This window comes from Tympanuchus pallidicinctus, unplaced genomic scaffold, assembly GCF_026119805.1.
Source record: "Tympanuchus pallidicinctus isolate F22 unplaced genomic scaffold, pur_lepc_1.0 scaffold17, whole genome shotgun sequence".
Lineage (NCBI taxonomy): Eukaryota > Metazoa > Chordata > Aves > Galliformes > Phasianidae > Tympanuchus > Tympanuchus pallidicinctus.
Genome location: NW_026294690.1, coordinates 19,296,751 through 19,312,760, shown reverse-complemented (window position 1 = coordinate 19,312,760; position 16,010 = coordinate 19,296,751). Strand labels below are relative to the sequence as shown.

The 16,010-nt window shown below is 45.4% G+C and overlaps 1 protein-coding gene across 21 annotated transcripts in view; it reads left to right on the top strand.

Moving 5' to 3' along the window:
* Positions 1-16,010, top strand: part of TMCC1 (transmembrane and coiled-coil domain family 1) — a 108,438-nt gene that overhangs the window by 82,947 nt on the left and 9,481 nt on the right. For 17 of the 21 annotated variants that reach the window (XM_052678653.1, XM_052678650.1, XM_052678666.1 and 14 more), the window contains one exon: positions 12,450-13,384. In XM_052678653.1, coding sequence (XP_052534613.1) covers positions 12,450-13,384 — 935 coding nt within the window. Of the gene's footprint in view, positions 1-8,400; positions 8,438-11,574; positions 11,651-12,449; positions 13,385-16,010 lie in introns of those variants that run through there. The other 4 variants (XM_052678662.1, XM_052678663.1, XM_052678661.1 and 1 more) reach the window with 2 other exon arrangements.

Here is a 16,010-nt window from a genome sequence, read left to right as displayed (position 1 = left end):
CACAGGAATGGTATGACTGCAAATCAGCTTTCAAATTTTCCACTGTTTTCTTGCTGTCTTACTTGATGCTTTGCATTGTTTGATGTTTGGCAAAATTCACATTTCACCAGATGTGTGGATCTATGTTATTTTTTCCCTAAAATTCTCTGTTTTGGTCTTTGAAAGAGGTCTCATCTTGTTACAAGGGTCATATGAGCATCTAATCTCCACAAGTTTTTAAGCCAGCCACGAAAAGCCAGTGTGCCTCTCTCCCATCCCTCCAGGTGATGCTCAGCCTAGGAGCTTGATTTTTGTTTGTTTGTTTGTTTTTATTGCTCTGTAAAACTTGCAAGGGCTGTCCAATCACAGTAAATAAAATGATGAGTCCATCTACATGTATTTTCTTAGGTTTGTATGTTGCTTTACATCATGAAACGGTCTTTGTAAATTGCAGTGGAATTCCTGTGAATTGAGTAGATTTTAGCCAACATAAATTGCTTTTAAGTAAGGTGACGGATGTTCTTCGTACACAGTGTTCCAGTCTTCCCTTTCGTGTCTCTTAGATGGGATCCACTATTATTAGTACATAAAAGAAATCTGAAGGTTTCTCAGTATAGATGTTCATTTGGAATGAGATCTACTGTGTAACCGTGAAACAGTCCCTTAAAAAAGGGACTCTACCAGCATGCAGACATGTTGAACAGGGCGTGTGGTAGCAAAGTATTGCAGAGTGGGGTCAGGAGGAGGCATTTACTGACGCACCAGTGCTGATATTTGTTGTTGCTGCCTGTTCATCTTTGGCAAAATGATTGTGAACTCTACTGCAGAACACGAATCTGTGCCGGAGACCCGTTCCACGTGTTACAGCTTGGTGGCTCTGTGCAGCCTGGTCACAAAATTCACTGCGTCTGTGTTGGTGGCCAGCTTCCTTTTTCCTTTTCCTCCGCCCTTCACTCTTCATGTCTTTTTCTCTAACCTGACAGAAATCTCCAGGAAATGCTTTTGTGTGAACGACTTCTGGTATCTCCACATCAGTGATGTCTGTCTTCTGCCATAGATCACACTTTGTATTGCTCTTTCTACATGTGATGCTTTTATTTGCCATTTGTGTCTAAGTGCCCTTTAAAATACACTTGCTTTTCCAGAAATGTCGTCTGAGATACCAGTATAGCTCAAAAGCATGGTTTTTTAGCTGTTTTTTCTCTTGTTCTGGCCCCCATTAAAATCTGAATTGTGCTCTTAAGAATATTTTCTTCCACACTGCCTGTGTTTTGAGTCAGTCAAAGGTTTTCTCCTCGCTTATACTACTGGTACTAATTCACACCCTATGAATTAACATTTCAGCGCAGAATTTGATCCTATCAGAAGGGACTGGACTTTAAAAGTATGGGATCATACTTATGTATAACCTGTGCATTGCTGCAAGTTAAGAGAATGGGGAAAAAAGCCCCAAACCCAATCACAGCAACTTCTAGGGACCAATTTGCGTTCTGGTTTTGTTGGTTCCTGAAGCCCTGAAAGCATGCTGGATAGGTATTCTGAATTGATGGTTCTGAAGATGTCCAACTCAGGTTACACAGAGCTTACCTTTGAGACCATCCATCTCTGTCCTGGGCAAATAATTGTAATATTTGCTACAAACAGAAAATGTTAATGAGACAGCAGTGAAGAGCAAGGGGAGGAGAAGCCGTGAGGTGATGGCTTTTCAAAAGTGAGTCTGAAGGAGCAGGACTTATGGCAACTGCTGGTGAGGGTCAAAGCTCAAGTGGTTACAGGCGGGTGATGAACGTTTGCTTCACAGCTTCTGCACAGCACAGCGAGGCACCTTTCCTTTGACACAGTCAGTGCAGTTTCTTCTTGCACCAAGGACAGCTAAGGTTACAGTGCTGTTGCTGTCTCTGTTTCGTATTTGATCCCTTATATGACAACTGCTTCCTTAGTAGAGTTCCTTCCTCTCGGAAGATCACAAACATCTCCTGAAATTTTTATTTAGTGATTTCTTAAATAGCAGTGTTTCTGTGGTGGTACGAATAGAACATATGGTTTATAGCTGGATTTGTGTCCTCTCGTGCATCTTTGAATCTGTTTTTAACTCTGCTTATGAAGTGAACTACTTTCTGTGTGCCGAGGAACGTGTCATCCTGGTTCTGTTGATTTGCTGCTGATTTGTCTGTCTGTCATGCTGTCCGACTTATAGGCTCAAATGTGCAGTTTTAAAATAGTGCCATGCGTAGAACGTGGAATGGAAAGCCCTGTAGCTTTAAATCCAGCAGACCCGGCCCTTCTGTGCATCTAAAGCAAATACTCGGGCAGAAGAGGCTCACTTGAGCATGACAGTTTGCTGCAGCAGCGCAGGGGCTCGGCAGGCAGTGATGTCGGCTGCAGGGCGATGCCCACAGCTCCCCCAGCCCTGCAGGCGCATGGAGCGGGGCGGGGGGGAATGCGGGGATGTTGATGTGGTGCTGCTGCACCTCTGTGTGCTGCCAGAGGGACTTCTGTGAGCCAGCAAAGGTAAGAGGAGCAGGGGCATCCTTAGAATGGCGTCAGTCATCTTATTTGGCTGCTCTGTTCGGATCTCCAGAACTTGACCTCATTTTGTAGCATTAGCCGTGGAAATGCTGCATTTTCCTCTGTTGGTAAATTTATATAAAATATAAATATATAAATTTATATAAATTTTCTTCACTTCAGAAGCTGCGAAGCTTGAAGAAGGCTTTTGTCTGAGTGACTGCTGCAATCCATGCAGATCAAATACGGTGCTGCTCCTTGGAGCGCTCTGTTTTTTCTCATTTGGGGGTTTGGTGTGTGTAATGCAGGGAACTGTGAAGGAAGAGGCTCGTGCATGCAGCCTGGTATCAGGGAGATGTTGAACTGGCAGCTTTTTAAATATGATGTTTTGCTGTTCTGACTGTGCAAAATGTGTTGTCAGGAAGTAGTAAACAAACTGCAGATTCAAGTTTCACTTCAGGTGAATAAGAGAAGAGAAAACACCTTTTCATGGAGCCAATGACCTTCAGAAATAAATAAGTAGTTTTCTTTGGTCTTCGTTAGCCCTGTAGCCAGGTGCAGCTGTGTCACAAGACTTAGTTAAAAAAGTGAGCTGTATTTCCCCCACATTTATTAAATACCGAAGAGGAAACAGTAAGGAATTTAAGACTGATCTCTGGTGCAAATAGAAGATAATTCTTTTGAAGTTGCTGCAGTTAGCTTCCCCTTGCATTGTGACTCCAGCATTTGGAAAAAACAAACAAGCAAACAAAAAGCCAGAAATACGGGATGCTGATGTTATGCCTTTGCCATAGATGGATGTTGACCTGAGATTTGTTATCTGCAGAAGACCTTGAGAAATTGTATCGTATTGCGGTTGTGCTGGAAGCATGTATGTCTAATCACATTTGTTTAGCACACTCACTATATTCCTCTGGGAAGATCTGGATCTCCTATGCTGGGATGTGTACTTACTGTATTCATCGTCCATAATGCAAGTGATGCACAGATGGCTCTTGAGCACAGCTATGTTGGAAATGCGGAGATGAAGTGCTTCAGACAACAGTGAAGACAGAGGACAGTAAGAAAGAGTGTTTTTTATTCCATGTTTCCCTTTGATAGATCTGTGTACTTTGCATCTTGGCATCTGTAACATCAGGCTAATGCATCACCCCTTGAGAGCTGGAGGGAAAAATGATTAGAATAGGGTACTGCATTCTTGCCTTCTGCATCAGATCTGGGCAGTTTGCTCTCACTGTAGTTAGGAGAAGCTTTTGACATTGGGTAATGGAGATGCTAACAGCAATGTGTGTGCTACCATGAGTGCGATGTGTCTCTAGGTGGAGTTCCAAATCAGGAATCATGGAAATACTGAAAGGAGTGTGCTGACTTCAGTGTTCACTGAGTGCAGTGTTTGGTATGGACCAGGACTCTACTGCCTTGTTCTGCTGGTACCTGCCCTCTCCTCCCTTCAGTGCAGCCACCTCCCTGTAGTCACACTGCATGCACTTTCCTTTCAGATGCCACAAGGCACGTGCCACATGCGGCTCCATTCCCTGCGCTGCAGACTGCCCTTCCTACACTGCTGCTTCCTGTGTGTTAAGTTTGCTGCTTTGAGCGACGTTATGGGTTAAGTGTAGGAGTACCTTTGTAGCACTCAGGGCTGAACAGCAGGCTGTGTTTGCACAGGAAAAGAATCTCTGGGGCCAACTCTTTTGCATAGCTCTCTAGCAAGTGTAATATTAGCTGTGTGTATGTTACATTAGAAAGGCTTAAATAAGGGAACAGTATGTCAAGAGATTATATGTAGGAATGATGGAGAAATGTGTTCACAAGAAACATGAATCCCGTGTTGAGAAATATTTATCTTTTACTGTAAAATGTTGTTTCAATCAACTTTGAATTGGTTACAGTCGCACTCTGCGTTGTGTCTTCAGAAAATACAGCTGAAAAGTAAAAAGAAGTGACAGTTGTGCTCAAATACACAGGCTCATTGGAATAAGTGTGTGGTGGTGACTTGCATGTGAGCTTTTAGCAGAGGAAAACCCCTTGAGAAGAGGTGGGTCCTGCTCTCAGTAGGGCAGTTTTGTGCGGAGTGGTCATGGAGAGATGTTTGTCCTCCCACGCTCCAGACGTCTGAATGGTCGACTCTTTTCTTTATTAGTGTATATGTCAGATGCAGCAATAATCTGTATTTTTTCAGATAGCAGCTTCAAGCATGAGAAAAATAAACAGTACTCTTTGGGAAGTACTAACAGTAGTTTTGTCTGTAAGTTAATGAGATGTGATTTGAACATTCTGGGGAAACCAGGATGTGTTTATAAAAGGAAGGGAGAAAATCATTTTACATAGTTATTTTCAGATAAAAGCTTGTGTAAACTTGTTTCTAAATCTATCCTCTCCTCCCAGTATCTACATTTTTTGTTCAGCTTTACCTCATTTCCTATCCTTATTATTGTAACTTCTGTCCTGATTGGCAGTCTGCACTTGATTAAAAGTCTGCAGCTGCTACAATAAACATCCATTAATGTTATTCTGGCCATATTTTTATTGTGTCGTCCTCTTTCACCTCAAAAATCAGGTTCCTGCAAGTTCCTGCATGTAGTTCAGTTCCTTCCTATTTTTCTGTTCAGACTGTGTTATTCATTCCTGTTGACCTGCTTTGCCCATAATGCTGTCACTGTCATCCTGTTTATTCAGCTAGCACTGCTCATTTTCTTATTGACGAACCTGTAGCTTTGGGAAACCATTACTGAATTGGACCACCAGGCTTTACTGCTTTTGCATTCAAAAATTTACTTTTGAATGCAAAAATTTTGTGAATTCAAGGTCAAGAATGGGAGGTCTTTGACAGCAAGTAGGTTTTAAGAAGAGCAGAAGGCAGCACAGACGTATTATGAAATGTTGCTCTGCTGAGGTTAATGGCTCACCTGCCTGCCCTTTCCTGGAGATCTGCTGTCTCCTCCCGTTCCTGCAGCATGCAGATGCATTGGCCACGCAGGAATGCTGAGAGCCACGTGTTGCTCTGGATTGGCAGAGTTAATGTGAGTGCAAATGTTTTAGTAATCATCACTCATCATTGTTTAACTGCTATGAGTAAGGGGTAAAGCCATTTCCTCTTGGTGTTGCCTGTGTTGGTTCCTTGCTCCAGTTGTTATCTTAGATGGGCAAAGAGATTGGATTTCCTTACTGTATTTTTTCAGGGCCATTTTTCATTTTGTTGCATTCTTTTCCCCATAGCCAGGATGTTCTTCTCGCCATCTTGAGGATTAATTGTCTGCAAGCAAAGATTGTTTACGTCTTTCAGAAATCCTAATTATGATCTAACCATTGAGCTGCAGGAAAATACACAGCGAGACATCCTTGAGCTATCCATCTGTTCTTATGCTTTCCTTAGCCAGTTTTGAGTGTGTTTGGATTTAGGCACTGCTCAAAACAGTTTCTGACAATGGTGACTAGCAGTTTTTTGTGAATGAGTAGAATGCAAAGCTGCTGCAGTTCCTGAAGATTTAGTCAGCCTATAAAATTCGGCAGGATAACTGCGCAGTGTGTCATAAGGAATCATGCTGGACCTGTTCTTCGTTGTTTTTCCTTGGTATTCTTGTTGGCAGCAAAGCCGTGGCAGAAGGTGTTTCACACAGCGCAGGAGCTGTGTGCACACTGGGCACTTACTGAGGGAGGTGGCAGGCTGTAGTTCTCTCTTCTTTCAGTCCATACGTGAGTGATCTGTTGTGTCTGTACAGGTGGTTCAGTGCAGCAGTATTTGCCCCTTCTGTTGGTCCTCAGTTTAAAGGTGAATGAACAGAAATCTCCTGCCTTACATCTGCTGTTACATCTAGATCATGAAGCAGCCTAGACTCAGGATTTGCAATGATATAAAAATATACTTTGCCATGTATAGTGAACCAAAGAGGTGGTAGTATCAAAAGTATGGCAATTCTGCAGCAGACTGATAAAAAGGGGTATAGGCCCAAGCTTTCATTACCTTCCTAGACACATCAGAAGGTGTAATATGTGGTTGTGGAATCTCCATCCTGGGAAATGCTCAGAAACCACCTAGCAATCTGTATTAGGTGGAAATCTGGACAGCTTCAACCAGTCTGTGAATTTTTAACATCCTGTAAGAAGCAAAGTATTAGAAAAAACTGCCTTAACCATAGGTCATAAAGGACTTACTACATTGCCAGTGTAACTTGTAGTATTCTTTTTGTCCATAATTCAGGACCCACAATAGATTTTGCAGTATTCTTTATCCTTATTGTGTTCCTCCAGGATCCAGTTCACTGTCTACTCCTGACTGTAGGGCTGATAGCGCCTTGACTCAGACATTGTCAGAAGAATCATGTGCTGCATGCTGTGTGCAGGGGAGGTGACATATGACATTTCACTACTGACTGCCAATTACATTTAGTTTTATATGTTGAGCTTGCCTCTCGGTAATTCACAGTGTTTATATGCATCTTCACTATACCTCACAGGGATTCTATATATGGCTTCATAAAAGCAAGTATATTTAAGTGGTTTAATGCAGATGTAAAATCATTTTGTAGCCTAATGGAGGTCATTTTCTGCACTGTGCAAACACTGATATAGAGGGAAGTGAGGGAAAACACAGAGCCAAATGTCTGTAATTACGAGAAACTGAGGTTAACACCTCTGTTTTTGTATCAAGAGTCGTGGTTTTTCTGTAGCTGTTTCTTGTCAGATTCTTGCTCTCATGCCTTTTGAAGACACAGCTCTGTATGAAGTGCTGGACTCCTAGAGCTAATGTGAATTTGGGTTTGTTCTTAATGCAGCACAAACTGCAGCAGCATCCAGAATATTGAACACGGTCTTCTGCTGTTTTGACTCCTCAAAATAAGAGATGTTACCACAAACATATTGGAGTGGAAACAAGAAAGATAAAAATAAATTTAAAAAATCATTTGTTTTAAGTGACTTCTCACCCCTTTGGTGCAGATATCTTCCTGCCCGTGGAATTTTTTCAATCTCAAGGGACTTGATCCTGAACTTTATCAAGATGCATTTATTCTAAATCTACTTAGTGCAATTTGCCATCTGTTTGGTTTTAGAAAGGAAAATAATATACTGTATTCCACACTGACATAAGCAGGAATGAGCTTATTGGAAGTGGAATGGACCTTACTAAATTCTCACCAGCCATGGTTTACAGCAAAGTAGGAAGGAAGAAAAACCAACAAACTCCTGTTCTATGGCATTTGGTTTTTCCATCAGAAGCAAACTGTGAACAAACTTTGTGCAAAATGGAGTGTAACACTGCAGAGTATGCAGCTGCTCCAAGCATAAGAAAAAATGTCCTCTTCCAAGCAGTAGAAATTGTAATTTGGCCTGGCAGATCTGACTTACCCCTAATGGGGGCTACAGAGCACATGGCTGCCACAGGATCACGGATTGTGCCTTTTTGAAAAAGTTGTGTGTTGTGAGGTGGGAACTTCTAGTCTTTTACTTGTTTTGCTGCAGCTAAAAATCAATCATCGGTGTTTCTTGTTTACAATATTACTCTAAAATGGCAATGAAATGGCTTACCCAGTTGGACATCAGCTGCCAGAGATCAGTTTCACTGATTTGTATCTGCTATCAGATTATTTTTAGAACTGCAACTTGGCATTTCTGTGAATAGTTCCTCCAGGCTCACAAGAGTGGAATCACAAAATATCTTTTCCCTTTGCTGAAGTGTTTTTATAATTTTATTAGAGCCAGGAGCAATGAAAAGTGAAGTCTTCTGGTACTGAACCTCTCATAAGGGACATCTGAGATAATTCTTTGTAAAACATGACTGTGTTTACATGGGAGACTGGATCAATTTTAACATTCGACTATGATCTTTTCCAAAATAGTTTTGATCCTGTTTTATAGTAGTGCTCTCCAGTTCCAAGATCCACTGTTTTTTTTAATCTTTGTTTTGATTTCCAGAGATCTCAAGAGCTGTTCTGCTTGTCTGCATCCACTTGTGAGTATTCTTTTTTTCCCTTAAAGCTTGCCTTTTTGGCACAGAAAATATAATTTAAAAAGCGCCTTAAAACAGCCTTCCAATTTGCTGTTCAGAGTCACTACTGAACATATCAGGGTAGGAAGTAAATGGCTTTGTATCTAGCTGAAAATATAAGGAGACGTGGGAGAGATCAAAAGTAATTAGGCACCCCAAGCACATAGCTTTGTGTAGCTTTAATAAACACCAAGCACGTTGTGGGAGTGCAGAGGACGAGCAGTGGGGCCTCGCTTGCTGCCTCTGCTCAGGGCAGCAGCTCCGTGCCTCGCAGCCCTGGCTGGGAGGGCGCAGGCCGGGCCCATGGGCTGCAGGGCAGGCTCGGGCCTCCAAGGCGCCGTGAGCCGGCAGACGTGGTCAGCATGAAAGGCTGCCTTTCTTTTTTCTCCACTCTGATCTTTATTCCCACGAGGTGCTTTAATTACAGGTCTGTGCAGTAAGAAGTCTCGTGTCTGTCACTGCAGACTGCTGTCCCCGCTCTGCTGCCTGAGGCGGGAGGTTTCTGTCTCCTGCTGTGGCCCTCCTGCAGCAGCCGCAGCACACCTGTGCCAGCGCTCATCCCCAGGCAGGGAACCCAAGGCATACAGCTTTCTGGTGGTATGACTTGCACTGCTTTAACTACAGCAGGGTGGGACAAATGCCCGCATTTTTTAGCAGTTAGTTTATACAGCTGCACAGGGCTCAGTCACTGGGAGATGACTAATGGCATCCGGGGCTGCTCTCAGCTCTTACGGTCCCCGTTCCCTTTTCAGCTTCCCTATGTTCTTCTATACCAAGTAGCACAGTGCGTTGCAGTCACGCTTTTAAAGCTCTGTGTGAGGGTGGAGGGGGCAGGAGCAGGATGTCTCCCTGAAGCAGACCTGTTTGGAGTGCTGCTCTTTCCCTCAGCCAGCTGGACAGTTTGTTCTCAAAAAAAAAAAAAAAAAAGAGCAGAGAAAAACTTTGTAAAATCCTGAAGTGGTTTCTGTAGAGGGGTGACACATCTGAAATGAACATTCGTGTCTAGTCTTTAGCAAAGCCAAAAGGCAGAACCATAGGTTCTGTATGGACAGTGGTTGTGAAATGAGCATGGAGGAACACTTGTACAGAAGGGAAGACCCGATGGAGGTTCGATGGGGAGAAGGAGAAAGGAGTTGGTCCTCTTGACTCGATCTGCTGGGCAGCTCAGTGCCAGAGCAGCCTCCAGCTCCCCGCTGGTGGGGGCCGGGAGGCTTCCTGTTTGGACTGACTCAGGGGTGCTACCAAACTGTATTGCAAGGGAGAATTTCTGATTGACTGTAATGCCTATTTCTGTACAAACGTTGACCGTTAAATATTTTGTGCACCAGCACACTTTCAGGACAGATTGCCAGTCATCCTCAGTCGATAACGCGTCGCAGCACTTCCTGGTGTGCTGAGGGACCTGATTGTGCTGAGTCTTCCCAAAGCCCCAGTTCAGATCCAGAACAGAGCTCCTTTACTTTTTAATTGGAAAAAGCTGCTCTTGTTCATCCAGAGTAATGTCCACACAGCTGATCATTCTAAAATAATTAACCCAGGATGTTTTATTCTAACACAGCTCTTCTGATTTATTTTTGTCATGAGTATAGGAAAACAACCTGAGAAGATATGCTGAAGTTGATTGACGCTAAAAGGGAGAAAGAGAATGTTTCTGCAGACTTTTTCCTCCCGCAAAACTCTTGTCTGAGAGGATAGAGTATACTGATGGTGTCATTTATTGTAATGATGCACAGATGTTACTTAGATCCAACTTGCAGTAAATTAAGCTGGTAGAAACTGCTTATTGCAAAGTAACGTTGAAGCTCCTCAGCACTGGAATGTGCCGAATTTTGCTTGGAGTTGATCTGTATTGTGGGTGAGCTCCCAGCCAAAGAGTTGGTGGTACTGGGCATGGGATCAGGCACTCACCTCTACTGCCACCAAGATCAAAAGTGCTTCTGTATAAAAAGAGTTACTTTAAATTAATTAAAAAAAAAAAACCATACTCATTTTGTGAGGCAATTAAGAGGAATAATAAGATTGTGGTAGTGTACTGAATAAAGGAGTCTGCAGTGTGCTGTTTTGCAGCTTATGGCAAGCTGGGAAAGCAGAAAATGGAGTGGTGTGCTACAGCTTGTAAGGATCTGCTGACAGGGAGCTCTGTGCTGCCACATGGAATTGGTGGGCACTGTCTAGATCATGTATGCCTGATGCACACAGATCTTTGTTTCCTCCCAGACCACAGGAAGACATTGGAACAGTGACAAACTGAACTCCTCTAGAAAATAAGGCAGCTGAGTGTTCGTGCATCCAATTGGTTCTTCTTGGTGAAACAGCAGAGAGCCCCAGTGCCAAGCTGCTGGGAAGAACCGTCGCTGCACACGGCATGCAGTGATGCTGGGCTGCAGGAATGGTGAACATAAAATGTTGGAACTGGAGAAGGGATGCGGTTAATTCTGATAGTTGTTATTTGGTAAAGCTTATATTCTCCAGACAGATACGGTAATGTGTTCTGCATTTGAGGGTGAGCTCTGAACTGTCTGGTAGTTGTGTAAGTAGTCGGGATGCTGCCCAGTGCTTTGATCAGGCTGCTGGCTCCCAAGGAGATCAGCCTGCGCATCCAGCGTGCTACAGAGCTCCTCGCTGCATCTGTAAAAGCCAAAACGAGTATTTGTTTTTGCATCGTTAAATAGAGGTGGTGCAATGGAGGCACCATGTTGGGGTCTGCTTTTCAGAAAACCGCTAAGCTACGGTAAACACAGCAGTCCCGTAGATGAGCAGGTGCTGGTAACATGGCCTGGAACCGAAAGTGAAATTGTTTCTAGCTGGCCAAGTCCTAAGAATAAATAAGGAGAGGGAGGCGCGCCGTCCTCCTGCCCCGCTGAGCAGCCTGGGGGCCCGCTCGGGGTTTGTTTCCCTGGCACTCGGGGTGCGCGACCGGCAGGCACCGCCGCTGCCCGGTTCCGCCCGGCCGAGCGCTGCCCGCCGATTCTCGGAGCCGGGTTTCCCCAGCCCGCCCGGGGCTGCGCGGCCGCTGCACCTTATGCCGCCGGGCCGGACGGGCCCCGCAGCGGGGCGGGCGCTGCAGCCGGGCGGGGCGGGGCGGGCCGAGGCCAGGTGGGGCGCCGCGGCGGAGCCGTGCGGGTGCCGGCGGGAGCCATGCGCTGGGAGCGGACGCTGCTGCTCCGCACGGCCAAGGTAGCGGCGCCGCGGGCGGGCTGCGCTGGGGGTCGGGGTCGGCCGGGCCGCGCTCGGTGGCGCCGAATGAACCGCATTGGAGAACGGAAGGTGTCACGGCTCTGCTGAGCTGCCGGGCTGCTTCTTTTTATCCCAGCCGAGGGGAAAACTTCAGCGCTTACTCTGGTTACTTACTATGGTTCCTTCGTGGTGAATAGTTAAGCTTTTAGGAAAAAAAAAGTTTCTTTGAAACTTGTCTGTCCTCATGCTTGTAGGTGCCCACTCGCTCCTGTTGCTGGCTGCACACGGCATGCTGAGAGCCTGAGGTCTCAAGTTTGCTCTAAGCACTGACCTTTGTAGATCTTTTGCTTTTTGATAACTTCTGCTACTGTCTTGCTTTCCGGTAAATACATGAAGTGCTGAGAATTACTTGGACTCACTGTATACTTAAGCTGCACGGTTTTTCTCTTTCACAGTTGCCTTCTCTCTCGTTCTGTTCCGTTGCTGTCTGAGCTGTGGCTACATATCAGTACTCTGTAGGTACCAGTCTGTGAACCAGGATTCTCTGTCTTGCTCTGGCTGCTCAGGGCCGTCAGCTGACTCAAGCATTTGAGAGTTTGCCCTTTTTCTCATCTTTTGTTGGATGTCTGTAAAAAGCGTGAAGCTTATGTTTTACTTTTAGAAGATCAGTTTATTGATGCTGTACCTTGGCCAGCTGAACAAAGGTGCATTTTTGCGGACTTACATCCTTGTCAGTTTGATTGGTACAAAAAAGAACAGCTGGACTTTAGTGCTCACATTTATCTTTCTCCTTGTCTAGATTGAACGACTGGAAGTCAGCAGCCTAGCACAGACCTCCAGTGCAGTGGCCTCAAGCACTGATGGCAGCATCAATGCAGACTCTGTCGATGGCACCCCAGATCCGCAGCGTACAAAAGCAGCCATCACACACCTGCAGCAGAAGATACTGAAACTGACCGAGCAGATCAAAATCGAACAAACGGCCCGTGATGACAATGTGGCAGAGTACCTGAAGCTAGCCAACAATGCAGACAAGCAGCAGAGCGCCCGCATTAAGCAGGTGTTTGAGAAGAAGAATCAAAAGTCTGCCCAGACGATCTTGCAGCTGCAGAAGAAGCTGGAACACTACCATCGAAAGCTGCGAGAAATCGAACAAAATGGGATCCCTCGGCAGCCAAAGGATGTCTTCAGGGATATGCACCAGGGATTGAAAGATGTTGGAGCGAAAGTCACTGGATTCAGTGAGGGAGTAGTGGATAGTGTTAAAGGTGGGCTTTCCAGTTTCTCCCAAGCCACACATTCAGCAGCAGGAGCTGTGGTTTCCAAACCCCGGGAGATTGCCTCTCTCATCAGGAACAAGTTTGGGAGTGCGGACAATATTGCTAATCTGAAAGACTCCTTAGAAGAAGGCCAGGAAGATGGGACAGGAGGCAAGGCTCTAGGTGTTATCCAGAACTTTCAGTCAAGCCCAAAATATGGCAGTGAAGAGGACTGCTCCAGTGCTACGTCAGGCTCAGTGGGAGCCAACAGCACAACAGGGGGCCCTGTGGGAGCTTCCAGCTCCAAAACAAACACTCTGGATATGCAGAGCTCAGGGTTTGATGCAATACTACATGAGATTCAAGAAATTCGAGAGACACAGGCAAGACTGGAAGAGTCATTTGAGGATCTTAAGGTTCGCTATCAGAGGGATTACTCATTAATAATGCAGACTTTGCAGGAGGAACGGTACAGGTAAGTACTTTTTTACTGGTTTCCATATTAAATGCTGTGGGTAGAGAGCACGAGAGTCCTGGAGAGTAGTGCTCGACAGCCTGGTTCAGGTGGGATGCTCTGCAGTCAGTTTGGGCTTTTGCTTTCCTAATATTGTCTTTTGTAAATATCCTTATTCTGCTGCTCATTTTCCTCTCTCTACAAGAAAGGAATAGCAAGAATAAAGGTCATTTCATACTTTTTTCCTCATAAGAAGTCAAACCAAAGAAGTTAGAAAGGTGTCCCCAGGAAACAGGAGTACATTGATTACTGTTAGCCAGGCAGTGCTTTGCCCATGAAAAAGCCTGTGAAGGTCTGGGGTAAGGCAGGGTTCAAGTGGATTCAAGTGAATAGTATCCTGACCCTGACCCTTCCAATGCTCAGAGCTGTGAATCTACAAGGGAAGAACATATCCAGCTTTCTTAGTCTATAAAAATATGTGCTTTTCCCTTATACCAAAACTAGAATTTACATTCTTGGCTCTGCTCCGCAGTGGCAAAGTTCAAATAACTGAAGGTAAATGGAAAGTTAGCTAATGGCAATGTTCTTGTCATGGAGGTAACATGGCTCTGGAGGTGGACCAGCCCCATGCTTTGGTCACTCTTTGCCTTGCTGGAAGGACTGGGGAAGCAGTGAGGCTGCTGCCACAGTGCCAGTCTCCAGCACTGCAGGATATATAGAATCCCCCTCATCAGAGCAGAGGCTGCTCCCCAGCTCCACAGGGGCAGGAGGAGGGGATAGCTAGAGGCTGCCTCTCTGCCAGGCCCCCCCAGGACACCACAGCCTAAATGCAGTGTGAGTCTTCTAGTGCACTTCAAAAACTTTACATGAAAAATGCAAGGGACCCAACTCCTCATTCTGATAGAGGACAGCAGGCTTTTGTGAAAAGCTTGTTTGTGGCCTTCATCACTTAGACCAGGCTGGGAAGCCTATGAGGCTCAGCACACCTGTCGGGTTTGGGGACAGGCTCTCTGAAGTACTCTGTGCCATTTGCTGCCTCAGTTTGATTTGCTCCATGCTTCATAGTCACTCTACAGCTTTTCAGACATGCCGGTGCCAGATCATTGGAAAAACATTTGAAAAGGCTTAGCCTGCTGGGATGTTGTAGTGACAGCAAGCTTTCTGTGTGTTTTGCAAAGCTTGGCTAGACAAAGCCAAACCAGCATCACTTTCTAATTCCACGTCGCCACAGTCAGCAATTTGAGTGAAACCAGAGCCCAGCACAGCAACTTTGGTTCCTAGTACCTCACTGTCATCAGGTCACATTGTGAAGAGAAGGGGAGATAGCGCTTCCTCTCCACAGCAGAGAGGGGTCTTGTTTGGTGCTGTGTGGGTTGTTGTTTTGCACATACAGCAGCAGCCATTCATAGTGGAACGCTATATGCAAGCACTGTGCAGCTGAAGGAGTGGCCTGAAACTACAACAAAGGAGCTCGGCTGGGGACTAATGTGTGTTGGCAGCTAAGTGGAGTAGTATTCCCTGACAGTGTTCAGCAAAGTTCACGGAGGTCCTTCTGTGAGCCCAGCATGAAGCCCTGAGGGTAAATCTAGCATCTACCCTCTAAAGCAGCCTTGAGTGAAGAACTTTGAGGAGAGTCTATATTTGATATATACAGACAAAAGTACGGTGGTTGAGACTTGCCATTGGAAAGCTGATGCGAATTAGTGGAAGGTGTGACCTCTAGAGAGGACTGGTTGAACTACGCTAAGTGCTCTGCAGGCTTTCAGAAATGAGCAGGTAACACAAGGAGCTCGTGTATTAATACATGGAGAGAAATTGTACGAGTCCAGGTTCTTGTTTGACAGCCTCATTTTTTAAAATATCAGGAAGATAAAAGCCAGGAGGGCAGTGGTGACATGAGACAGCAGAGAAGATGTTCCTGTCCTGTGTGGAAAGCTGGCACTTGTTCCTCTGGCCATTAACCCTTCCTTTCCTTCAGAAAAAGAAAGGAAAGATGGAAGTGGAAGCTGACGTTCAAGATGGGGGACTCAAACTAATCATAGCCTGCCTTTGAAAGCTATTAACGCCTCGTAACTCTGCTGTATTTCTGGATGCTTTCAAAAACGAGCACTGAGCCCGAGTTCGAGTTTTTAAAAATGTGTATTTTAGAGAAGCCTTTGCTATAATAGGGCTATGTGGAATATTTGCATCATCTGTGTAAACTGGAAGAAACAAAACAGATTGTGATGTTTTCTCATCCAGTCTTGGTCCGTTTCCTTGTTCTTAGATGTTCTGCTTTTCTGCAGGTTCTAGTGTGTTTTGTCTGCATACTCATTTTGTTTCTGCTTATCAGCCAAGGTTCTGACTCGCTGGTGTTCCTTGACCTGCTCCATCTGCCTCCCGTCCCCATTCAGCTCTCCTTGTCAGCACAGCTGCTCTGTCAGCCATCTCCGCAGGCTCCACTGGTGCAGCCACCCCAGCCCTTGGCCCATGGATGCTGGAGCGGCCTGGCAGCACCCGGGAGCACGTGCTGGCAAAGGGTGGCCCCACGGGTCATGGAGGCAGGAGGACTCTGGCCTGCACCTTTGCGCTCACTGTGTTGCCTCCACGTTGGGAACGGGCCCTGCAGCAGCCTGCTGCTTATCTCAGCAGTTGGAAGGTGGCAGTT